This window comes from Hemitrygon akajei, chromosome 21 (genome assembly GCF_048418815.1).
Source record: "Hemitrygon akajei chromosome 21, sHemAka1.3, whole genome shotgun sequence".
Lineage (NCBI taxonomy): Eukaryota > Metazoa > Chordata > Chondrichthyes > Myliobatiformes > Dasyatidae > Hemitrygon > Hemitrygon akajei.
The window spans coordinates 16,340,073-16,365,515 of NC_133144.1; the positions used below are offsets into that span (position 1 = coordinate 16,340,073).

The 25,443-nt window shown below is 43.3% G+C and overlaps 1 protein-coding gene and 1 long non-coding RNA gene across 3 annotated transcripts in view; one reads left to right on the forward strand and one right to left on the reverse strand.

The window, feature by feature from the left end:
- The window catches only part of dapk2b (death-associated protein kinase 2b), a 152,787-nt gene extending 132,697 nt beyond the window's left edge, over window positions 1-20,090 (reverse strand). For both annotated transcript variants that reach the window (XM_073024871.1, XM_073024870.1), the window contains exons 1-2: window positions 19,973-20,090; window positions 2,854-3,000 (exon numbers count right to left, since the gene is read on the reverse strand). In XM_073024871.1, the coding sequence (XP_072880972.1) occupies window positions 2,854-2,930 (77 nt within the window). In that variant the 5' untranslated portion in view covers window positions 2,931-3,000; window positions 19,973-20,090. The remainder of the gene's footprint in view (window positions 1-2,853; window positions 3,001-19,972) is intronic.
- Window positions 20,091-20,157: 67 nt separating this feature from the next.
- The window catches only part of LOC140714107 (uncharacterized), a 56,892-nt gene continuing 51,606 nt past the window's right edge, over window positions 20,158-25,443 (forward strand). Inside the window, exon 1 of the long non-coding RNA XR_012095831.1 lies at window positions 20,158-20,439. This is a non-coding gene — a long non-coding RNA (uncharacterized lncRNA). The remainder of the gene's footprint in view (window positions 20,440-25,443) is intronic.

Consider the following 25,443-nt stretch of genomic DNA (forward strand, 5'->3'; position numbering starts at 1 on the left):
ATGCTGCCTGGCCTGCTGCGTTCCACCAGCATTTTGTGTGTGTTGCGAGAAAACATCAAACTCTGTTTCATGAAGAATGAAATGAAAATTGTCTTGGGGAAAAAAAGTAAAACGAAGGGGATTTTAATTGGGCGGCAGGAAGGAGGCAGCTTAGGTTATATGACCTTTCTGCAATTCTACCTAATCTACACTGAACCTTGTGTGCAAGCTTCTATCTCATACAGTATAGAGCATCAAGCAACCCTTCACAGCACTCCCGTTATGTTCGTCCTACCTCACCCCAAATTTTTCCAGTATCTAGGATCAATTTACATTGCTCAACCCGCACATCTTTAGGTGTAGGAGGAATCTTGGGCAGCCAGAGGAAAGAGTTATGGAAATAGCACTCGACAATAGATGTTGAGACTGAAGCCAAGACTGCTGGAGCTGTGGGTCCTGCACACGCTGCACCATCAGGTATATGACCACTATACTGTATGTCACAAGTTCCAAAATGCTATTGATACTATTATTTTTTAAAGAGGAAGAACGAGAACAGAACAGTGAACTTAATGGAGAAAAAGGTGATGTACATGTACACATAGCTCCTGTCAATGTGCATTTACAATAAGGGTAAAGCAGAATTACAGGCAAAGTCTTGAGAACTCTCGTTGATCCAGTCCAAAATACCATCAATTTCTTTTTTATCCTTGAGGCATTTTCAGATACATATCCACGTGTGTTTACATTCTGCTCTACATTCCTGCAAGTTTCAATCTAACTAGAAGTCTTCCAAAAATGTTTGTAAGTAACTTAAACCTTGCCATTTCACAACTGTGTATACACACAAGAAAGCAGAAGCTCTTGTTCCTGTAAATACCAGAGCAAACATAATGAAAAACCTGTGTAAGAACAGCTGATTAAAAATGAGCAAAACTTGCCTGATCTTGCTCAACTTATTTAAGGAGACAACAAAAATGAATTGATAAATCTTACAACGACACACATTCCTGTTTAAACACAAGCTTTATATCATCAGGGTTAGAGGCTGACTACTAAAAATTGGATAAGAAATTGGAAAAAAAAAATCTGGACCTTTAAAAGGCTGTGAGACACTTAGAGGGAACAGTACTGACTGGAGTTCCCCAAGATATTGTATTCTAATCCTAAGTTCCCAATTTCTAGTACAATAGTTCACTCATTAAGAGATGGCCAGTTCAATTATTTGATAAAGTCAAAGAACTTCAAAAAGAGCTAAATGCATGGGAGACAAGTCTGGTTCCACAGCAGTCCAAAACCAGCCCAAAGGATTCCATATTTGATTACTGCGAACAGCCAAAACAAAATAATTCTGAATCCCATTGCCAAATCAGACATGCTCAACAAAGTTGCCAGTTTCTTAGCCTGGGGGAAGCTATTTGCTGAAGATCAGTGTTCAGGCTGCCAGTGATGCAGCGCGTTTGCAGAACCTATGCTATAGATTGATCAAAAATGCAACTGAGAACTGAGTAGATAAAGCAATATAGTTAGACAGAAAAGAGAGGTGGTGGCTTTTGGTAATTTTATAAAACTCACTCAATAGCAGTAATGGCTTTATATTTTGTGATTCCAAAACAGCCAACCCAATTGGCAGCTCTCTCAAGCCGTGTCTGTAGCCTAATGCTTTTTTACAATGAGATGGTGTACCTCAGAGGGATATTAGAATACGGTTCTGTTTGTAATACTGTTTCTGAATTATAAAAGAATATTTACATTTTAAGATAAAATGCATTTCAAATGGGTGGTGTCACTGAAACACTTCATACAAGAGCTGCATGGGTTGCAAAACTTTGAACAGTGGACAAGTGCTCAGTTGCAGAACAGTACAAGTTACAGCTCAGGGACAGAAGGCCGTGGGGCCTCAGGCTGCACAAGTTACAGCTCAGGGACAGAAGGCCGTGGGGCCTCAGGCTGCACAAGTTACAGCTCAGGGACAGAAGGCCGTGGGGCCTCAGGCTGCACAAGTTACAGCTCAGGGACAGAAGGCCGTGGGGCCTCAGGCTGCACAAGTTACAGCTCAGGGACAGAAGGCCGTGGGGCCTCAGGCTGCACAAGTTACAGCTCAGGGACAGAAGGCCGTGGGGCCTCAGGCTGCACAAGTTACAGCTCAGGGACAGAAGGCCGTGGGGCCTCAGGCTGCACAAGTTACAGCTCAGGGACAGAAGGCCGTGGGGCCTCAGGCTGCACAAGTTACAGCTCAGGGACAGAAGGCCGTGGGGCCTCAGGCTGCACAAGTTACAGCTCAGGGACAGAAGGCCGTGGGGCCTCAGGCTGCACAAGTTACAGCTCAGGGACAGAAGGCCGTGGGGCCTCAGGCTGCACAAGTTACAGCTCAGGGACAGAAGGCCGTGGGGCCTCAGGCTGCACAAGTTACAGCTCAGGGACAGAAGGCCGTGGGGCCTCAGGCTGCACAAGTTACAGCTCAGGGACAGAAGGCCGTGGGGCCTCAGGCTGCACAAGTTACAGCTCAGGGACAGAAGGCCGTGGGGCCTCAGGCTGCACAAGTTACAGCTCAGGGACAGAAGGCCGTGGGGCCTCAGGCTGCACAAGTTACAGCTCAGGGACAGAAGGCCGTGGGGCCTCAGGCTGCACAAGTTACAGCTCAGGGACAGAAGGTCGTGGGGCCTCAGGTTCCAAGCCTTGAAAGAACCAAAAACAATTTTAAGTTGGCACAGAGAAGACAGAACTATTGACACATTATAATTATACAAACAGTGTAGTTTGCACACTAGAGGTCACACAGAGTTTAGGTCAACAAACAGCTGTCACCACGATGAATTTTGTACATTGATTTGAGCTTAGTGGAACAAAAAATGCAATTATAGAAATTCCTACCTTCCCAGTTCTTCTCCTATTTCATAAAACTCCTCCACCTTCTGCTGCTTAAAGGAAGCCATGCCCAATGTCCTCATCCGTTGTCAGTTCACACCATATCACTCAAAAGATGCTCAAAATCCACTCTCAATATACAGCGGTCGGCATCTATGAAACAACAAACAATTCGGAAAACATTGCAGTTAGAGGAAAATGGGGAGTGGGGTGAATTCAAAACATTTTAATTGTATGTCATGGCAAGCTGGAATTTATGGTTATTTCAATTTCACCACAAAAATTATCTATAAATTCTTTTCCACAGCAAATGGCTGGAGGGGTGGCACAGTAGCATGGTGGTTAGCACAAAGCTTTACAGTACAGATGACCTGGGTTCAATTCCCGCTGCTGCCTGTAAGGAGTTAGTACATTCTCCCCGTGACCATATGGGTTTCCTCCCACAGTCCAAAGATGTACCGGTTGATAGGTTAATTGGTCATTGTAAATTGTCCTGTGATTAGGCTAGGGTTAAATCGGGGAATTGCTGGACGATGTGGCTTGCAGGGCTTATTTTGTGCTGTATCTCGATGGGTAAAAATTAATAAACGAACAAGTAAAAGTGAGATATGCCAATGAAAGAAATTTAATGGGTTCCTGCAACAAGAGGAAACTATACAGCCTACTTCGAATTCAGTCAGATTTGTAGGATTCGCCAGTACCTGCAGTATGGAAACATTTTTTTAAATTTTATTTTGGAAACACAGCATGGAGTAAGTCCTTCTGGTCCTTCGAGCATGTTGCCCCAGCAACCCAAATTAATCCTAACCTAATCACAGGACAGTTTACAATAAACCATTCAAGCTTATCAACATTTATTCTATCAAACCCTTTTATAAGCTTCGACGACAGGATGAAGAGATCATTACTCCCCAATGCCATTCGGCTTTACAATTCAACCGCCAGGGGCAAGATATGTTAAAGTGCCGGGGTTAGGACTGAGCTTAAGTTACCATTCAATGTATTTTAGTAAACTATTTAAGAACTTTTTAAAAGCTATTTATTAATGTTTTTTTGAGAGGGTGATTTTAGATGCATATCATATTTATACTGAGTTAAGTATTGTATGTAATTAGTTTTGCTACAATAAGTGTATGGGACACTGGAAAAAATGTTGAATTTCCCCATGGGGATGAATAAAATATCTATCTATCTTTCCACTGAGATCAAGATCACGATTTTTTGCTCTTTATTCTGTCTTCATTGTTGAATGCCAGTAGAACATTAATTGGTCTCTAAACACTAGATCTATTGGTGTTTCCCCAAAGGATTTTATAAAGGCAGTGAATTTTTTTTTAAATTATTATTTTTTTTTTTTTTTAAAAAGGCTGCGGATGTTAGAAATCTAAAAGAAAACCAAAGTGCTGCAACCACTCAGTGAAACTGAAGCTTCAGGTCATGAAGATACTTTGTCAGAACTAGATTTCTTTATGTCTTTGACCTGAAATGTTAATTCCATTGCTCTTTTCAATGATGCTGCCTGACCTGTTAAATATTTACAGTATTTTTGTTTTTAAAATACAAAATGATTCAAATTAGTTAATAAATTACAAGTCTATAATTTAAGCAATCAAAACTTAGGAATTCCTTTTAAAAATTAATAAATAAATGAATAGAAAATATCATATCTTGGAAGAGACAACTATTATAGAAGAAAGGGAACTGCCGCAAACCAAATTAAGTAGAAAATATAAAAACATAGAAAACCTACAGCACAATACAGGCCCTTCGGCCCACAAAGCTGTGCCAAACATGTACTTACTTTAGAAATTACCTAGGGTTACCCATAGCCCTCTATTTTTCCAAGCTCCATGTACCTATCCAGGAGTCTCTCAAAAGACCCTATTGTATCCGCCTCCACCACCATCACCGGCAGCCCATTCCACACTCTCATCACTCTCTGCGTAAAAAACTTACCCCTGGCATCTCCTCTGTACCTACTTCCAAGCACCTTAAAACTGTGCCCTCTCAAGCTAGTCATTTCTGCGTCCTTTCTATGGTTTCCATTTCCTTCCTGTAGTGAGGCGACCAGAACTGAGCACAGTACAGTCGGCCCTCCTCATCCGGGGATTCCGTATCCGCGGATTCAACCAACCGCGGATCAGGAAAACCCAGAAGTTCTTCTCCAGCACTTGTTGCTTGAGCATACACAAACTATTTTTTCTCATCATTATTCCGTAAACAATACAGTGTAACAACTATTTACATAGCATTTACATTGTATTAGGTAGTATAAGTAATCTAGAAATAACTTAAATACAGGCAGTCCCCCGGTTATGAATGAGTTCCATTCTTGAGTCCGTCTTTAAGTCGGATTTGAAGTCGGAACAGGTACATCCAGTATTATTTAGCGTCAGTTAGTCAAAAGTTTTTCTTAGTATATAGTACATATTTTACCTTTCTATGCATATAAAACACTTAAGAAACATATGTATTTCAATAATTTAACCACTGCGTTGCTTGGTAATAATTGTAGCTTTCATCGGGGCAGGGCCTTTCTCACGTTATCCTTTAAAATTGTTCTGATTGTTGACTGACTGTAGCCTAACCCTTTTCCAATGACCGATGGTGTTTCACCTCTTTCCGATCGCTTTATTACTTCCACCTTATTTTCAATCGTGATTGTGATTATTTTCGTGAACAGAAACACTGCCGATTCAGAGCTGCGCCGCCAGGTCCTAATATCCACTGCACGGAGACATGTTAAATAAAGTCCGGGGTTCTGCTGGGTCCTAAAGACCACCGCACTGATAATTGTTAAATAAGGGACTTGAGCATCCGCGAATTTTAGTATCCGTGGGGGGCTCCTGGCACCAATCCCCCGCGGATAGGGAGGGCCGACTGTACTTCAAGTGGGAGTCTGACCAGGGTCCTACATGGCCGTAACATGATCTCACAACTCTTAATAGGCAGTTAGGGAAAATGCTTCCCGAGGCATTTGTTTAAAATTAAGTAAAACAGAAATCTGGCCTTTTTGTAATTTTTAAGTGAAAATGACTTTCAATACCTTGCCATGATTTAACTTGGCAGCAAAGTAGTACAGCACAGAGCTGCTGTTTCATGGCTCCAGCAGCCCAGGTTCAATCCTCGTCTCTGGTTCCGTCCATATGGAGTTTGAACAATCTCCTTGTGATTGTAAATGTCTCCTTTGGGAGCTGCAGTTTCCAAAGCTGTGAGAGTTGGCAAGTTAATTGGCTGCCCTAACTTGCCCATAGTGTAGAGGTGAGTGGGCACGTCTGGGGTCAGTTAATGGGAGTGTGGAACGATTAGGTTTCAGGGAAAATTAGTTTAAGGAATGACATTATTCTGTGAATTGGCAAAGAGTCAAAAAAGTGAGTATTTTCCAACTGAAAAAAATCTACCTATTATTCAACACTTACATCAAATTTGCTCTTTCACAGCAAGAATGAACAAATCAGCACAAGCCTTCTTCCCCAATTATATTGAAGCCAATTCATTTCTCAAATTGATGTAGTCACATCCGCATCTAGCCATCTCTTACAAGCCCTGCTTGCCACCTTTCCCCATAGTATTTGGGTAGGGTGTTCCATTGTCTGGACATCTGCTTTCTGATCCGCCTCCAGATTCTGAAATCCCAATCTTTGTTTCTTCCCGTTCTTCGTAATGAGGAAAGCCCCTCAGTGGATTTGACTGCATCTTGTTAAAAGGACATGAATCTTCTACTCAACGGTTTTGAATCTCCTAGTGGCAATAATCTGCCCTTAAGCAGCAGACTAGAAAATTGACACTGGGGTCTGTAATAGAGAAGCTTTTGTTGGGGGAACAGAAAAAAAAAACCCATCATTCACAACAGGAAACTGTACCTTTCTTTCTTCAGAAAGGCAGTGACCCTTGGATTGTATTGGGTTCATTGTCCACAAAGCCCTAAATTCAAACAGAGATTTTGTCTATATCTGATATAGGCATCTACGGGTACCTTCACTATAGGGAGGTTATACTGCATCAACCTACCAAAGACTAGCTAACTTCCCTGTCCAGTGTCAGCAGCAAGGTCCATCTGCCAATACCCACTTCTTGGGTGGTGGGTTTACCCTCCTTACCAACGAGGAGATACTTACAGCTAATGACGTTGTTTAACTGCAGTTTATTTCATTTTTAAATATACACATTTAACTTTAGATGAATAGTTTTAACACACATTTAACACTCTGATCTATAAACTATTTCTGGAGCACAAAAGATTTTTAAACTATGTAAGATTTCCAAACAGGTGCAATTCTTACAAAAGAGCATACTAACGAGTTGCAGACAAGCACGTTGTCCATCGCAGAAACTGAAGGTTGAGAAATAAATTCTCATTCTTTCCGTCGTTCTCCTTTTCGTTCCCAACAATCCCTGTCCTTACTGTTTTACTACTAGTTGACATTACCTACATGTGTTGTTTTTCAGATATCTTTGCTGGGACAAAGTAATTCACATAGATTGTTTAAAAACTTCTGGGGACAGAGATCCCAGACACCCAACATTAATGCTGGGAGGGTTGCTTTTAAGTACACAAACATCCCAACTATTAATTAATCAACTAAAACTGCGACCATGCTTGATGTGCTAAGTGACAAAATCTGTCTGGGCTGAATGCTTCCTTGAACTCAATCACAACGGTGCAAACAGCCAGAATTGTCTGGTTTGATGTAAGCCAATTAAAATAACCCCATTGTCTAATATTCATTATGTTGATTAAACAATGATCTACAAGACCTCATTGTTTACAAGATGCTGAAAAAATAAAATTGGTTAGAAGTTAACTTTGTCACAAACAACTCTGACCTTTTGTCAAGGTCATGCTGCTGTGCTGAAAAGCTGAGCTTAGCAATAAGCCTCTACGACCCTGGAAAGTGAATATCCATTACAACCCCATATAGTTGGTTCAGGAACAAGTCTGACCTGTCAAATTGCGACGTCCAAAGCTAGTTTTACTGTTTCCTATTGTACAGCAGCCTCTACATAAATAATGTAGAGCAAACACGAGGAAATCTGCAGATACCGGAAACTCAAACAACAACACACACAAAATGCTGGTAGAACACAGCAGGCCAGGCAGCATCTATAGGGAGAAGCGATGTCGACGTTTCGGGCCGAGACCCTTCGTCAGGCTTCTCCCTATAGATGCTGCCTGGCCTGCTGTGTTCTACCAGCATTTTGGGAATAATGTAGATATATTTCCAAGTTGTGATAAATGCTGCAAAATTCCAGTTTTTCCCTTCAATGCTCACTGAGTCACCAATACTCATTATGGGTTCTAAGACCAATTAGTTTGAAATTATTGCACTTGTCCAATCGTGGACATCAAATTCCTCCAATGGGATCTTTGACATGACGGCAACATTTGAAGGAACCAAGAGCCCAAAAACCTGGAGTCAACAGGGATCAAGAGGGAAGCTCTCAGCTGACTGGAGACAGACAGCATTACTACATACAGCTCTGAAAACGTAGCTGCAAGATTTCCTCACAACAGCATCCTAGGCCCAATTATTTTCAGCTGATTTCAATCAAATTTCTACAACATTTCAGGTTCTGCAGTTCAGATGTGTAGAGGCGAGTACAGTGCCTAGATCTATTCAAAACTCCATGAATAATGAGGTAGTCTCTGCTATGTATGACAAGTAACATTTTAACCACACAAGTATCAAGCAATAAATTCCCAACAAAAGAATCTATCCGCCCCCCCTTGAAGTTCTGTGTTCTTATTGTTGTGCTATCCCAGGATTCAGAAACTGAGCTGGGCCACCTACACCGAAACTTCATCTCCTAGAGCAAGTCAGCGACTGGATATTGCATGGGAAGCAACTTCTCCTGATTCCTCAGCCTTTTCACCATGCACAACATGCAAATATGATGGAATATCTTGAATGTCTGCAGTAAGACTCAGTTCAGCGTGTCCAAATGATGCAGCCAGCTTAACAACTTGTCCTTAACCCGAGTATTCGTTCCAACTAATGGCACAACTACAGAAACAAACTGCTGGAGCAACTCAACGCTCAGGCAGAATCTGTGCAGAGTAATGCACGGTTAATGTTTAAGGCCTCACCTGTCTGAGGCTTAGTAGTCCAGCAGTTTGTAGCACACGTGGGATATCTCTACTTCAGTTGTTGGCTGCCTTTACCTTAATGAAATACATTGTTTTAAGTCCCTTCATCTAGAAGATAAAGTGCAGCAACTCAATACATCTTCTTCTGTAATTCATCTCACCAAGTGGAAGGTAAAGGGCTGGAAGACTAGCAAGTTTCTCACGGGTCAAAACACATCTTTCATGGAGTGGAGAGTCTTCCAGCAGCAGAACTTTATCTAGGGGAGCCACCTGGGAACAGCCATGCAGCACGGATGTTTTGAATGATCCTCAAACCAGAACTTCCCGAGAAACGTGCAGTCCAGATGAGAGAGAGAAGATCCTCCCCACCATCAAGATGCTCATTTGAAGATTCTGATGACAAGGCTTTCTGCCAAATCCTCTAGCCACATCCACTGTCTCCTTTTCTTGCAGCACCTTGAGGACATTCTGTAGAGACCACCATCAGATTCCCAGCAACATCGGGACCCGACAGAAAGCAGGCAAAGGATCCACCAGTAACTAAAGAACTACAGGGCTCACCTTCATCCTCACAACTAGATTAAACTCATTGCAGACACTCACCAACCTGTGGATCAGCAACAATCCCATTCCTGTACAGAGGGGCTTGCACTCAAGCTCCCTCACCAGCACCGCCCCCCCCCCCCCCCCCCAATTCCTGGTATTCGCCCATCAAACCTGTGCCTTCCTGATGGTGCCTGGCACAACACAAACAAGACAGGAGAGAGAAAGCATCTCTGCCCAACTTCAGATCTCATCAGGAAACTTTTGGTTTCTCTTCCATTGGTTTGGATTCTATGTATCTGATTCCAGATTCCCAACACAAAACTTCATTTCAGATAGCATGTCCATCACATACGTCTGAGATACTCCAGTCCAAGCAGGAAAGGGAATGCTCAATCTGGATGTAGACAACTGAACCCCTGAATTGCACAAGGCCGTCAGGAATCTGCTGATAGAGTGCAGAACTGAGTCAACACTCCAGAATACACCTGGATCTAATGAAGACCTTGGAAAGAATCACATCTTCCACATTATGCGATGGGATTACTCACTAACATTTGATCTCTTCCCTCTCCCTTTCCACTTAAGGCTGAGGGTGATCATGTCCTTGCTCATGAATTCTGACTCCAGCTGGATGCATAACGCTGTATGCTTTCATTGGGTCTGGGGTAATTCAGCTTCACAACATTAAGTATAATTCAGCCAGTAAGCCTTTGTTTCAAGAGGTTTTGTTCTCATACAGTCAGCTCATCCAGAAATAATGGGTTGATCAGGTATTCCCACTTGATGTCATTTAGAACTTCAGGCAAGTAAAGGCAGCTGTGATATTTCTGCTCTTCAAATCATACAGCCGGCACAGAAGCAGCATGGAGAACGTTTCGGAAGCAGCAGGGGAATCTCTCACTCTGATCCATGGGGCAGGCTGCAAAGCAGAAGATGAACTTGAACCGCTGTGCAAAGATTGAGATTTGGTGGCTCTTAAATCTTGAAGCTTCTCTCTCTCTTCTAGTTCAGAGAGATGTCCACAACTGAATGCTTCAGACTGCCACATTCCAAGCTACAGGACTAAGAGGGATGGACTGAAGCTCAGTGCAGTCACAGGAAAGGTCATAGTTTAGAAGCTTTCCATCACTGGGCACTGACAGACTGGAAGTCATGGAATATCCCTTTAGAGTTAATTGGTTATAACATATAAAATTGATCTTATACCAGTATAATGCAAGACTAGCAAAAAGAGAGAAAAAAAAACAAAATATGGAGAAGACACCAATTACTTTCAAAGTTTGCAGCTTTCTAACTTGAAGAAACTTCCTTTAAAGTTTTTCTCAGTGGTACATGCATACTACTAGTTACTCTTTTGAAGAATACTGCCCACTACCATGTCCTCAAAAGTAACAAAAAAAAAGTCTTACCAAAACGAGGATGATTAGCAAATTAGAGAGATGGACTTAACTGAATCTCATGGCAAAGGGAACTACTCAACTAAAATATCAAATGAAGCAGACTTGATATAGAAATACTATTTTGTGCTGTCATACACCTTTCTCCACGACATACCCAAGGATAGCAAGTCAGGTGGTTCCGAACACACACTTGTCCCTGTTATAGGTGAGGTTAGGAGCTTTGGCCGCTCGGAAAAATCAATTTCAGAGCTTCTGAGTTACAATGGCAAACAACCTCATTTCAAGGGGTAAAGTTCAGTGACTTGGGGTATAATTTGTGAGCAATTAGTTGTAAGGGGCTAAGAATGACAGAGTTGGCTAAAGCAGAATGTGTTATCACAATTTGTGAAACTCAAAGCCACCCCTACAAAAGGCAACAGCGCTTGCTTTGAAAGCTGGAGTAACAATATTGTAGAAAATGTATCATATTTTAACACAAATTATTGACGTCACGTCTCAAAAAACACAAAAATTGAAAACAGGTGGATAAGTTTTACAGATAAACTCCCAAAGATCATAAAGTTGGACATTAATCAGAATCAGACTTTAATCGCCAAGTACCTATGCACATACAAGGAATTTACTTCCGGCAGATGTTGTCTCTCTGCTCATAACAATAATAATGATAAATATAAATGAAAATATAGATTATACATACAGGTAGTGCAATCCAAGTAATAGTTAGCCGACAGTTAACCGGCAGTTAACTGTTCAGCAAAGTGACCGCAGTAGGGAAAAAACTTCTCCAGTGCCTATTAGTCTTAGTCTGGAGGGATCTGAAGCGCCTACAGACGGAAGCAGATCAAACAGTCCATGCGCAGGATGGGAGGAGTCCTTTATGATGTTCCCCGCCCTCTTCTTCAACCTGGAAGAGTACAGGTCCACAATAGAGGGCAGGGAGGCTCCAATGATGCGCTCGGCAGTCCTCACTGTGCGCTGTAGTCTGGTTCTATCCTGCTTGGTGGCGACTCCAAACCACACAATGATGGAGGTGCACAGGACAGACTCAATGACTGCAGTGTAGAACTGCAGCAGCAATTTCTGAGGCAGACCGTATTTCCTCAAGAGCCGCAGGAAATACATCCGCTGCTGGGCCTTCTTCAGGATGGAGCTGATGTTCTGCTCCCACTTCAGATCCTGAGAGATGGTGGTTCCCAGGAACCTGAAGTTCTCCACGGTGGACACAGGGCTGCTGAGGACTGTGAGGGGAGACATAGCGGGGGCAAGTCTCCTGAAATCCACTATCATCTCCTTTGTCTTGAGCGTGTTCAGCTCCAGATTGTTCCGACTGCGCCAGAGCGCCAGTTGGTCCACCTGCTGTCGATATGCAGACTCATCACTATTCTGGATGAGTCCGATGATGGTAGTGTCATCTGCAAACTTCAAAAGCTTCACATAGGGGTTGGAGGAGGTGCAGTCATTGGTGTAGAGGGAGAACAGCAGTGGAGAGAGGACACACCCCTGGGGGGCGCCGGTGTTGGTGATTCGAATATCCGAGGTGACCTGTCCCATCCTTACCTGCTGACTTCTGTTGGTCAGGAAGCTGTAAATCCAATCGCAGAGGTCAGGTGGCACAGTAAGGTGAGACAATTTGGAGCAGAGGGTATGAGGGACGATGGTGTTAAACGCCGAATTGAAATCCACAAACAGCATCCGAGCATAGGTCCCAGGACGATCCAGATGTTGCAGGATATAGTGCAGTCCCAGGTTGACTGCATCGTCTACTGACCTATTTGCCCGGTAGGCAAACTGCAGGGGATCCAGCAGGCTGCTGGTGAGGGTCTTCAGGTGGTTCAACACCAAGCGTTCAAAGGATTAAGAACCTGTCACTGTGTAAATTGCACTATGTTGAAAGTATTTCAAATGAAAGGAGTGCCTGAGTGAGCTCACATTTGGGCACTATGGTGAACTAATTGGGGTAATTCTGCAATACTTGCGAGCCAGATTTTCTGCAGACATCCTAGTGGTTAATAAAGCAAAAGCTTATCACTTTTGGACATATACCCTCAGTGCCAGAATACTCCCAGTCCTAATCTGTGACCATTTATGACAAACATATTCAAAACCTTCTAAGTTAGTCAAGAGCAAACTCTCCCACACCGTCGTCTACCTTTCTGCATTGAAGACCAAATTTCTCAACGAGAAGGCTTGGCTTCTCATTAACATGTTTTAGGCAAAGAAAGGTTAAACTGCGAGATACATTGTCACTGTAATACCCATTTTGTTCCTTAGTACAAATGTAAAGCTTATTATTTTCAGCAGAGAGCAGCCCTAACAGAAGTGCGGAAAATTCCCAGCTGCTGGAATGTGTTGTACGTGGGTGGGGACCCCTGTGGAGCTGCCTGCATCATTCCAAAATGAGCAATGTGATACAGCTTTAGATTCAAGCTTGAAAGGGCAAATATGATCAAGCACCGACTGTGTAATAGAGGAAGAAAACAGTGTTGGAGCTCGGGCTGGGGGATGTGCAGTGGTGTTGACCTACTCATTTAAAGGTGGCTGCCTCCTCTTTCAGGTAACTTGGTGGTCCAAGTACAGAAAGCTTTGTGTGGCCTACCTGCCCCAGCTGTAACCCTGTTCCAAATGTGACACATTTAAATACATTGAATGGCAACAGGGATCAAAACAGGTCCACTCGCATTGGTATCTGTATAGAGGCACAACTTCATAACCACTGAAATGCCTTCACACCCTTCCCTGACCACCTCCAGCTGGTGGGGGAGGACAGAGTTTAAAATGCTACTTTTACCCCTTGGGCTCATTGTTGCCCCCTCACCTATTCAGCTGAATACCCAGTTACTCAATTGAGGGTTGGACAAAGTTGCTTTGCGTACCCACTCAAACCCTCAAGCCCAAACCACTTGCTGTGTGTAGGTTCTGGCTCAGGAGCATAATAGTTCCTGTCAAAGGAGGAGACAATCTTTGCCCATAGAGTCCACGCTGGGTCACAGTACAATCAACTTATCCTGCTCGCTTTCCCTGCAATCCATCCTTCCCAGGTTAGCGTAACACTTTACACTGTGAGAGAAGGGTTCAAATCCCACCACTGCCTGTAAGGAGTCTGCACTTTCTCCCCATGATGGTGTGGGTTTCCTCCGGGTGCTCCAGTTTCCTCCCACAATCCAGAAATGTGTGTATTTATTGAGATACAGTGCGAAATAATCCCTCCCATCCCTCCGGGCCACGCCCCCCAGCAATCCCTCAATTTAATCCTAGCCTCATCACAGGACAATTTACAATGACCAATTAACCTACCAACTGGTACATTTTTGGACTGTGGGAGGTAACGGGAGGAAGCCCACGCGGTCACACAGAGAACGTACAAACTCCTTACAGGCAGCGGCAGGAATTGAACCCGGGTCTCTGGTACCATTAAGCATTGTGCTAACCATTACGCTACTGTGCCGCCTCACATACGTGTTTGGGCTAGTGAGTCGGGGGCTGAAAGCACGGCGCCACTCATGGGCTGCCTCCAGCACACCCTCACCGCAGGCTTTGATGTTCACGTGACTGCACCTTGTCACTGGGGCCACGAGCAGTGGCTTTATTAGGGATGCCCTCCGCTAGGAATGCCCGTAACACGAGGAAGCACTGGGTTTCCCCTCCATCTTCCTGTTTGCCACCATAAACCCTTTTCCTTTTCCCTGCCCCCAACCCATTCCAAACATCAGGAACAGTCTGCAGATTCCTGGCCTTGGGAACTGCTGGCTACTGGGCAGTGTTGGCATTGGCTGGGTTTTGTAAAAAGATCCAGAGGAAAATTGCCTAAGCTGGGCCAGGCTCCAGAACTCCTTTCTAGTCCCACAAGCCAACCGTACTCTGATGCTCAAGTATTGTCCAAACGAGAGGCCGTGATTAAATGGGTCAAACACAAGAATGGACAGTGGGCCAGCAAGTAAAAGAAATATTCACGTTGCATGCTGCTTCTAAAGGAAATACATGAATCTCAAAGACAGAACCTGTGGTGAAAAAGTTAAAATAGCTCTCAAAAGGCAAACAAGAACTTGCAAGTCAGCTGGGTTAGTTGGGAAGTAATTGGATAGCTTCTGTGGAGGACCAACACAGGAATAACAAACCAAATGGGCTTCTTCTCTGCTTTAAAATTCAATGAGCCATGTACTTTCAACAGAAGTTACTGATAAGTAATGAGAAGCTGCCATGGTTGTTAAGTAGAATTGCTTGCATTGATCAGATAAAGGGCCACATTGGTTACACGTGATGCGAGAAGCAAGAGCAGACTTAACCAGCAACACAGGGACTTGGCTTACAGAAAGTTCTGTGTAGTTGGCCGCAATCTCGAACGTGGTGCCCAGCAGCACCTGGTCATCGGTCCTAAATTAGCGGCTTCAAGCCCACTTCACATTCCAGGCATTGGTATGGAAGAATTTAGTGGGAATGAGGGAGGATCCCCACTCACAGCATCTTCAATAACAGGTCTACACAGGGCAAAATGAGCTCCTGTTCTGAGTCTCGTGTCTTCTGAATGGCTGGCAGCAAGTAGAGGCGCTGCCTCATGGCTCCAGTGAACCGATTCGATCCTGACTGCAAGACCACAGGACAGAGGATCAGAATCAGGCCACTCAACCCATCGCGTCTGCTCTGTCATTCAAGCATGGCCGATTTATTTTTCCCTTTCAGCCCCATTCTCCTGTCTTCTCCCCGTAACCTTTGACAACCTGTGTCATCAAGAACCTATCAACCTCCACTTTAAATATACCCAATGAATGACCTCCATAGCAGTCTGTGGAAATGAATTCCATAGATTTACTGTCCTTTGGCTAAAGAAATTCCTCCTCATTTCTGTTCTAAAGGGAAGCCCCTTTATAGAGAGGCTGTGCCTGCTGCTCCTAGTCTCTCCCATTACTGGAAACATCCCCTCCAGCTGTTTGTATTAACTGTAAACTTGGGCCTCAAAGCCATTAATTCCGTCATTCAGTTCATTAGCATATAACGCAAAAAAAGCTGCGGACCTAACACCAACCACTAGTTACTGGCGGCCAACCAGAACTTTATTCCCAATCTCGGACTCCCACCAGCCAACCAATCAGGTACTTCTCCTGCCACACCATGGGCTCCTATCTTGTTTAGCAGCTTCGTGCGTGGCACCTTGTCCTGAAAATCCCAGTGGATGCTCCTTTGCCTGTCCTGCTGGACTTCCTCAGACTTTCAGCAGATTTGTCGGGCGAGGTCTCCCCTTAAGGAAACCATGCTGACTTCAGCCTACTTTATTCATGCACCTGGAAACCTCATCCATTGAACTTCAACTAATAATGGACTCTACCAGCCACTGAAGCCAGGCTAAGTGACCTACAATGTGCTGTCTTTTGCCTCCTTCCCTTCGTAAAGTGTGGAGTGACATTTGTGATCTTCCAGTTTGTGGGAACCATCCCTGACTCTAGTGATTCTTGAAGGATCACCACTAAGCTGACACGGTAGCACGAAGCTTTAAAGCAGTAGCTATCAGAAGTTTGGGGTTGCTGTCTGTACAGTTTCTTCCCCTGAGCTATCAGACTCCTCTATACCCAGAGCCTGGACTGACACCTTACACCCTATTGTCTTGTTTATTGTAATGCCTGCACTGTTCTGTGTACTTTATGCAGTCCTGGGTAGGTCTGTAGTCTAGTGTAGTTTTTTTTCCTGTGTTGTTTTTTTACGTAGTTCAGTCTAGTTTTTGTATTGTGTCATGTAACACCATGGTCCTGAAAAACATTGTCTCATTTTTACTATGCACAGTACCAGCAGTTATGGTTGAAACGACAATAAAAAGTGACGACTTGACTTGACCTTCTCCCCGTGACCATGTGGGTTTTTTCTGGGTCCTCCAGTTCCTTCCTCATTCCAGAACATACACGGATTAGGGTTAGTAAGCGGCGGGCATGCTACGTTGGCACCAGAAACATGGTGACACTCGCAGGCTGCCCCTGCCACAACCTCAGGCTGCGTTGATCAAACGCATTTCACTGCACGTTTGACAAGCAAAGCAAACCTTTTTAACATTTAACGCCTCCACAATCTCTTCAGCTACTTTGCTGACAGCGTCACGGGAAGCTGAGTTCCAGTGCTGTCTTGTGGAGTTCGCACCTTGTCCCTCTGACCATGTGGGTTTCCTCGGGTGCTTTCGTTTTCTTCCTCATCCCAAAGGAAAGTGCAGGTTGGTGGGATAATTGTCCACAGTAAATTATCCCTCGTGTGTAGATGAGGAGGTCGTGGGAAGAACAATGGTTTAGGGTAGGATTATGGAAAAACTGGGTTCTTAATGGTTGAGACTTGCTGAGCCAAAGGGCCCATTTCTGTACTCTACCAGATGTTGATATAGGACTGCAGAAAGAGGTCAATAGCAATGAATGTGGAACATTAATCAGACACATCCAGAATTGTGCCGTGTGACCCATTTCTATGCTGTTACTTTCACTGGTTCCAACTTCCATTTTGTGCGCAAGAACATCAAATTATGATTCCAAATTTGAAGAATAGCTTTGTATCAATAATGTGACATACTTTACCCAGCAAATTCAAAGTAGAAGCAATGATGGCCAAGCCAAAAATATGCTATAGCATAGATCAGTCAAATATTCGGTCTTAGGAAAGAAACTTAAGGTTAATGCGAAGGATTTCAGATCAAGAGGACAGCTGAATTACATAGTAGGGGAATTAAGAGTTACGGGGGAAAGGCAGGGAGGTGGAGATGAGTCCATGGCCAGATCAGCCATGATCTTACTGAATGGCAGAGCAGGATCGAAGGGCCAGATGGCCTACTCCTGCTCTTATTTCTTATGTTCTTATGAAGAGATGGCTGATAATTTTGGGATAACTGGAACAGGGACCACACAAATAGAGTCGGAGAAGCTGCCAGATCTACAGAACGTTGGGCAAAAGGAAATTTCGGATAGAGGAAGAAGGAAATGCACAAAGTGTCGTGGCATCAAAGTATCGACAGTCAGGTGGATCTGTGAGGACAGAGTGATGGCTGGATGGAACCTTGTGCAGTGAGGTTTTGAGTAAGTCAGAGTTTCCAGGCGTGTGGGATGGACAGGACACCATTGTGACCAAGTGTGGAAATGACAAAGACATTGGGGTAGATTTCAACAAAAGGGAAGATGGTCATGGAAAGAATTAATTGTATTTTTCCATTCAGAGACAATAGTCCTTTTGACCTGAGTCGGTCCCTCTTAAATTCAAGACAAACTGGGGTATGGGAAGAGATCTACAGTCCTTTGAAATGTCCCACTTTACTGGATTCCTGTGTGCACAGAGGAGAACTTCCCAGTAACTTCTTTTTGTATTTATTCACAAAATCTGAGATTTCTAATAATCACATTATTTTGTGAATTACATTCCCATAGGCACTCAGAAATTGTGAATAGAGATGAACGCTTTCCATAGTAAAATATTGATTCTCCCTTAGAGAAGTTAGAAAAATAATGATTCCTTGTCTCAGGAAGAGCCATTGCTTTGGAAACTGTAACAATAATATTGACTGCTCGGTAATACAAACACCCATCACCAGACTCACAGCTTCCACCGGAATACATCAGGCAGGTGAAGGAGTGGCACTGGCACTTTCTGCCATCACCTTTGCTAGCTTCAGCCTTATCCACTCTATGTTTACAAAGACACTTCCCATCAGAGATTGTTTGGGAGTTGAGTCATTTGGCATCAGGAAACTTCTGGTCTTTTTGGTTTTGGTTTTGTATTTTGTTGCACAATTCTTTGGAGAGGGTCAGGGGAGATGACCTTACACACACACACACACCTTCAGTAGTTACTGTCGGGAACAGCATTCAATTAATAGACTACCCACAGAGCAAAGTTCTTGGACCGTGCTAAAAATATTCATATCCACCCTGCCCGGGCTTTTAACAGGTGGAGTCAAGACTTAAAAAAAACTGTGCTTGTAATATTTTATAAAATGAGCTACTTAGATATTTGGAAATTAAATGAATAGGAAACTAAATGGCTCAGTCCTCGCTCTCCTCCAAGTTCCCCTCATTGACATTACCTTATTCCAGCATGGAGCAAGGACCTCTTACCACACCAACTTTACCCCTGTCCCACCAAGTCCCACCCCCTCCCCGATGCTGCATCCTCTCCAATATCTACCTCTGTACTGAGTGACGCCACAACTTCCCTCTCACAGAGCTCAGAGCTCCAGTTACCCTCTCCCCAACCTTAAACCTTTCCTAAACACATTTCAGTCTGGGCACAGGATCGTTCATATGTGGTGCCTGGTCCTTTGACTAGTGGAATTCTCCCTCTGGAGTTCTGAAAGGACTAAATATCTTGGATCAGGACTTTCTTTATTGTGGGAAGAGTTCAACACGTTACCAATTCTATTTTCTGAGCCCAATCTCTCAGGATTACAAATAGGATATGAACACATAAGAAACGCAGAATCTTGGTTGTTATCTTCTGACATTATCAGTATTCTTGAGAAAATGAACACTGAGGTTTGTTTGCTTATGATATGGAGTGAATCAAAAGTGAACCACCCATGAATTTTAACCTCAGCTGATTGCCCCTCAGCGCACTATACTGTTTATTCGGTGTTAGAATACCATTTACTATCAAGTAGAGCAGAAATTTTAAAAGACATTAGTTAAGAACAAAAGAGCCATCAGAAACGGTATAAAAGTGTTACCTACGACAGAAAGACCAAAAACAAAAGCTTCAAGTCGTATGACTCAGAAGAATATCACTATTTTATCCACAGAAACATTTATTGCTAATTAAACAATTTAAAATGATATACTCCGCATTTTCAGCGTGGGACTCAAATACCAGTCGAGGTACCCCGTAAGTTATTAAAAGTACATTTAAGTAACCTATTTTTAAAAAAATAGGTCTGAGTCACGTATTCTAGCATCACAGTCAAGAGCTTCTGCAAAAGCAAAGCAGCTCCCAGCTTTCCTGTCATTTCAGTTACAGCCTATCTTTAAGTAAGTTACCAACTCAAAATGTAATACAGGGATTCGGAGTGGAGGAGACAGCTGAGACTATTTAACCCCATTAGTTTTACTTTACCGAACGATACAAAAGTCCGGTCAGAACTTACCTTCCAAAACTCATGGGACTACGACTGCGGGAAGCTCCCATTCCGCCGGAGTATAAGTGGTGGCCGGGAGCGCGCGCAACGCGTGTACACCCAGCCCTTGCGGGGGCGCGGGAGCGCGGGCGCGCTGGTCGCCCCGCCCACCCCCCCAGGGCTCGGCTCGCTCGCTCGCGAGTGGGTGAGCGAGCTCCCGCCTCCGCGGATACAATGCAGGCGGGGGCGCGCCCCCGGACCCCGGGCAGCCCTGTCCGAGTCAACCGGTCCTTAACTCGAATCGGCAGCTGCTTGACCCACCGCATTTCCGCAGCCTTCCTCGGGGTCACCTGAGCCTCTCTCCGTGAATGCTGTCCGACCTGCTGAGCGTTTCCAGCAATTTGTTTTTAAATACTTTACTCGTCGAGGCGGGTGGAGTTTCCAGGAATTTGACCCTGATGTGAACAACAGAACAACCACCTCTGCTTAAATTTTACGTAAGTATGGTGGATCCCCGTTAACGGGATACCATCGGGACCAGTACGCTTTGGCTCAATTAAGGCAGCTGCCCCAATTAGTCAAAGTCTCATGGAAATAGTTAAATATATATGGAAAAAAGACAAAATACCATTTAACCGAATAATAAATTATGTATTTAAATGAAAAACAGACCAAATTAGAACACTACCAATGCTGGTAACATACTCCAAAAATGTGTATTAATTCTTAACAGTTATTGACAGGAATTTATTCACACACTCAGCTATTCAGGAACAGCTTCTTCCCCTCTGCCATCCAATTCCTGGATGGACTTTGAAGCTTTGGATGCTACCTCACTTTTTTAATATACAGTGTTACTGTTTTTGCACATTTTTGATAATCTATTCAATATACAGGTATATGGAGGAATTTAAGGTAGGGGATTATATGGGAGGCAGGGTGGGTCGAAGGGCCTGTGCCTGTTCTATGTTCTATACATAATTGATTTACTTGTTTATTTATTATGTGTTATTTTATTTATTTTTTTTCTCTCTGCTAGATTATATACTGCATTGAACTGCTGCTGCTAAGTTAACAAATTTCACGTCACATGCCGGTGATAATAAACCTGATTCTGATTCTGTACACTGCTGCATTCTTTTGACTCATTTTCCAAATCTCATGGGACTGCAGGAAGCTCCCTTGTAAATGAACAAAATCAAGGCAGGTAATAGACCGAATAAAAACACAAAATGCTGGCAGAACTCAGCAGGCCAGACAGCATCTATGGGAGGAGGTAGTGACGACATTTTGGGCCGAAACCCTTTCATCACTCCTGATGATATCTCCTCCCATAGATGCTGGCTGGCCTGCTGAGTTCTGCCAGCATTTTGTGTTTTTATTTATTTCCAGCATCAGCAGATTCACTCGTGTTGCCTGATATTAGACCGTCTATGATTGCAGCCTCCAAGTCTTCATTATCATTCAAGATGATTGTTGCTATCTTCAAATTCTTTGTAGTCCCATGCCTGTTGAAGTAGTGAAAAATTTCACTCTCGAAATTTTCCGGCATCTCCTGTCCTGAATGCTTGAGACCGCGGCGAGTAGAACAGTTCTATCAGTGACAAAAATCACCGTCTAGCAGCCACAGAAGATTATATGACTGACACTAGTTAGAAACCGTTTAGCAACAGTCTCCTGTCCCAATGAGGCAGCATAGTGTCTCAAATAAACAAGAGGAATCCCAGCTATTTCCCTCGATTAGTTTTGTTCTTTAATAGTGAGTGGGTGCCCCGATTAACCGATGTTCCAATTAACCAGAATCGACTGAATTGAGACCGGGTTGCGGAGAGGCTGACCAGTGGTGGTCAGCAGTACCATCCTGCTCAGCTTCTAGTATCAAAACAACACCATCAAGCAAGTCAAACTTGCTTTGGCAAATCAAGGCTTTTGGTCCTTTTAGCATGTTTCATTCCATACGTTTTAAGGTACTTGGATGTAGGTATCAGGGGGATGTCAGGGGCAAGTGTTTTTTTACGCAGAGAGCGGTCAGTGCAAGGAATGCACTGCCAGCAACAGTGGTAGGGGTGGATACAATAGGGTCTTTTAAGAGACTCCTAGATAGATACATGGAGCTTAGAGAAATAGAGAGTTATGCGGTAGAGTAACTCTCGGCAGTTTCTAGAGTAGGTTACATGGTCAGCACGACATTATGGACCGAAGGGCCTGTAATGTGCTGTAGACTTCAATGATTCAATGTCCTAAAGACATAATCTTGATGGACTGAATGGCCTCCTGCAATGTTGGCTCAAAGAGCAATTCCATTTCTCCCTATAATTTTCCCTGTTAGATCCTTGTTACGTTGCCATCAGCTGTCAGATTCTACCAGTCACCCATACACTAGAAGATGCATGGATTCAGAAAAGCCAGAGTTGGCAACAAAATGATGGCGATTACTGGGTCGGTATGGTGAACAAATGAGAAATAGATCATTTTTGATACGGTGCAAATGGAAAACATTGATACATAGTCTAATTGAGGCACGAATTGGGAACCTGTACTGAAAGGTACTTGAAGGATTTAACTCATACCTTGCCATATGAATCAAAATCCAGAGGGAAAAGTGAACTAGTAGTGGCCAACAAAAGGTGTCAAAGATAATATTAGGGGAAACAAAAAGGCTAAAAATGGGATCATTAAGGACAATAAACCTGAGAATTAGAAAAACTCAATATGTCCTCAAAAGGATCAAAGAATTGATGGGGGAAGGTAGCACACAAGTGAGACAGACAAAACCAGACTCAATGAAAAGTGAAGATTAGCAAAGCTTTACGTGTCTCCCAGTCCATAAGACTGAGCCAGGAGGAAAAATATTGGGGAATAGTGACATTGAGAGAAAATATTTTTTCTCTGTCTCCTCAAAGTCAAAATGCCTCTTGGAAGGAATGGGGAACAATCTGCCTGGAGAGAACCGGAAGCTGAATGAAATCAGCTTTAGTGAGAAAAAGCACTTAAGAAATAAATGGGACTCAAAGCAAATAAATCCCAAAATGACCTGTATTGAGGCCACGGAAAAGGTCCTATGGAGAAAGCGGATGAACTTGTTGCCACCTTACAATATTTCAGCAATTCTGTAATGATTTCCGTAGATTGGAAGGTAGCAAATGTGATTCCATTGTTTAAAAACAAAAGGCAGAAAGCAAGATTCTATACTGCCTATCAAGCAGCGTAACATCAGAAGGGAAATACTAGAATAAATGATTTCTTATCTCATTGTTCTTTATAAAATAAGTAGCCTGCTTCTCAGGGTGTTCGCCTCAGTCTGGTTTCTCCTGTCATCCACCTACATAGAAGGTAATTATCAGGAGTTAAATAATCTATCAGCACATGAGCTGTGGAAATCCACGTCACAGAGAGAACGTGCAAACTCCACACAGACAGCACTGGAGGTCAAACGTGAGTGCTGCTCATTGGAACTGTGTGGTGACAGCACTGACAATCGTGCCCCAGTGCCAAGGGAGCAAATAATAGAAGGATTTGGCAAAGTCAATATGGATTTATCAAAGATAAACTGTATTTGGAAAATCTGTTAAAAGTTCTTTCAACATAGATAAGGGAAACCAGTGGATGTGGTGTATTTGGATTGCAGAAGAGTTTCAATTACATGGCACATCGAACCACAGAACATTACAGCACAGAAACAGGCCTTTTGGCCCTTCTTGGTTGTGCCAAACCATTTTTCTGCCTAGTCCCACTGACCTGCACCTGGACCAAATCCCTCCATACCCCTCTCATCCATGTACCTGTCCAAGTTTTTCTTAAATGTTAAAAATGAGCCCACATTCACCACTTCATCTGGCAGCTCATTCCACACTCCCACCACTCTCTGTGTGAAGAACCCTCCCCTAATGTTCCCTTTAAACTTTTCCCCCTTCACCCTCAACCCATGTCCTTAACATGAGGGGACTAAATAAAAATAGAACACTTGGACTGGAGATAGTTGGTGTCCTGGACTGAGATTCGCAACAGATAGAGCTGAGCAAGTCCTTTCGACTAGTTAGATGCTGTGTTGGTCTCTGTCCTTTTTGACAGTGTTAATTATCCAAGTTTACCAATGATATTAAACAGGATATCAGTGTGGTTTGTATCAGTATGCAGACGATCTTCAAAGAGATGTGGTCAGACGAAGTAAAGGCGAGTCTGAAAGGAAGGGCATGAGAAGTTCCAGGTTGAATCCTCAAATTAGGAAACTGGGCCTATAAGAACAGTTTGAGCAGGCTTGGCTCATACTGAAGTTCATAAAATGAGAAGTCATCTCATTAAAAGGTATAACTTTTGTATTAGGATTGATAGGGAAGATGCAGGGTTATTGTACTCCGATGGCAGGGGTGGGGTGGGGTGTATCCAGAACTAGGGGTCTTGCTGTCAGAAAAAGAGCTAAGATTGATTCAGGGTCGAAATTTCTTCACCCAGAGTGCTGTGAATCTTTCCAGTTCTCTATTCAAATGGGCTGCGGAAGTTGGTTTGCTGAATGCATTCTAGACAATACTTGGCAGATTCTTGAAGATGAAAAGGTTCTAGAGATATAGATTAGTTCAGGATAACGATGCACAGGCGAAACCCCCACTTCTGTTACATTCTAGAGGAATTAGTCAATCTCCCATCGTCACATGGAAAGTCAGGTACAGGAGGGAGTAGTTGAAAAACAGGGCAGGTTCATAATCTTAAACTGGAAGCTTAAGTAAGTAAATCAGCAGAAATGGATCTGCACCGTAAGTTACTAAAGGAATGATGGAATGAGGAGTTGCAAGCTTTAAGCTTCTGCCTTTAATCAATTGAACCTAGTGTGATGTGAGACAACTAGAAATACCAATGTTAGCCAAATGCTAGAAAAAGTGGTAGAATTGATAATCCAAGGTAGTTAATGGTTACTTGGGTGTGTAGAAACATAGAAAACCTACAACACAATACAGGGCCTTCGGCCCACAAAACTGTGCTGAACATATCCGTACTTTAGAACTACCTAGGCTTACCCATAGCCCTTTATTTTTTAAAGCTCCATGTATCCATCCAGGAGTCTCTTAAAAGACCCTATCGTTTCTGCCTCCAGCAGCCCATTCCATGCTCTCACCACTCTCTGTGTAGAAAACTCACCTCTGACATCTTCTTTGGACTCGGGGGGAGAGGAGTCTATTAAAGGAAAGCAAGAGGCAGCACGACTCCAGTCTATCCACGTTTTGCTCCAAAGTATTGGAGCTACATTAACAGATGTTGATGACCTTATCTTTAAGTGAGTGGAACATGCTGCTTTAAACAATTGGGGTAATATTTTCCCAAAGTGGGGAGATTGTTGTATGAAGAGAGTAACTTTTTATTTATTTTAATACTTCTGTATAATTGTGGAAATATGTATATAAATGAGATTTAATTTCATTTCAGTTTATGATGAGCTTAAATTTATCGAGGATGGAGAAAGGGAATTGAAAATACTAAAAAAGCTGGTAACCCTAAATAAAAAAGTG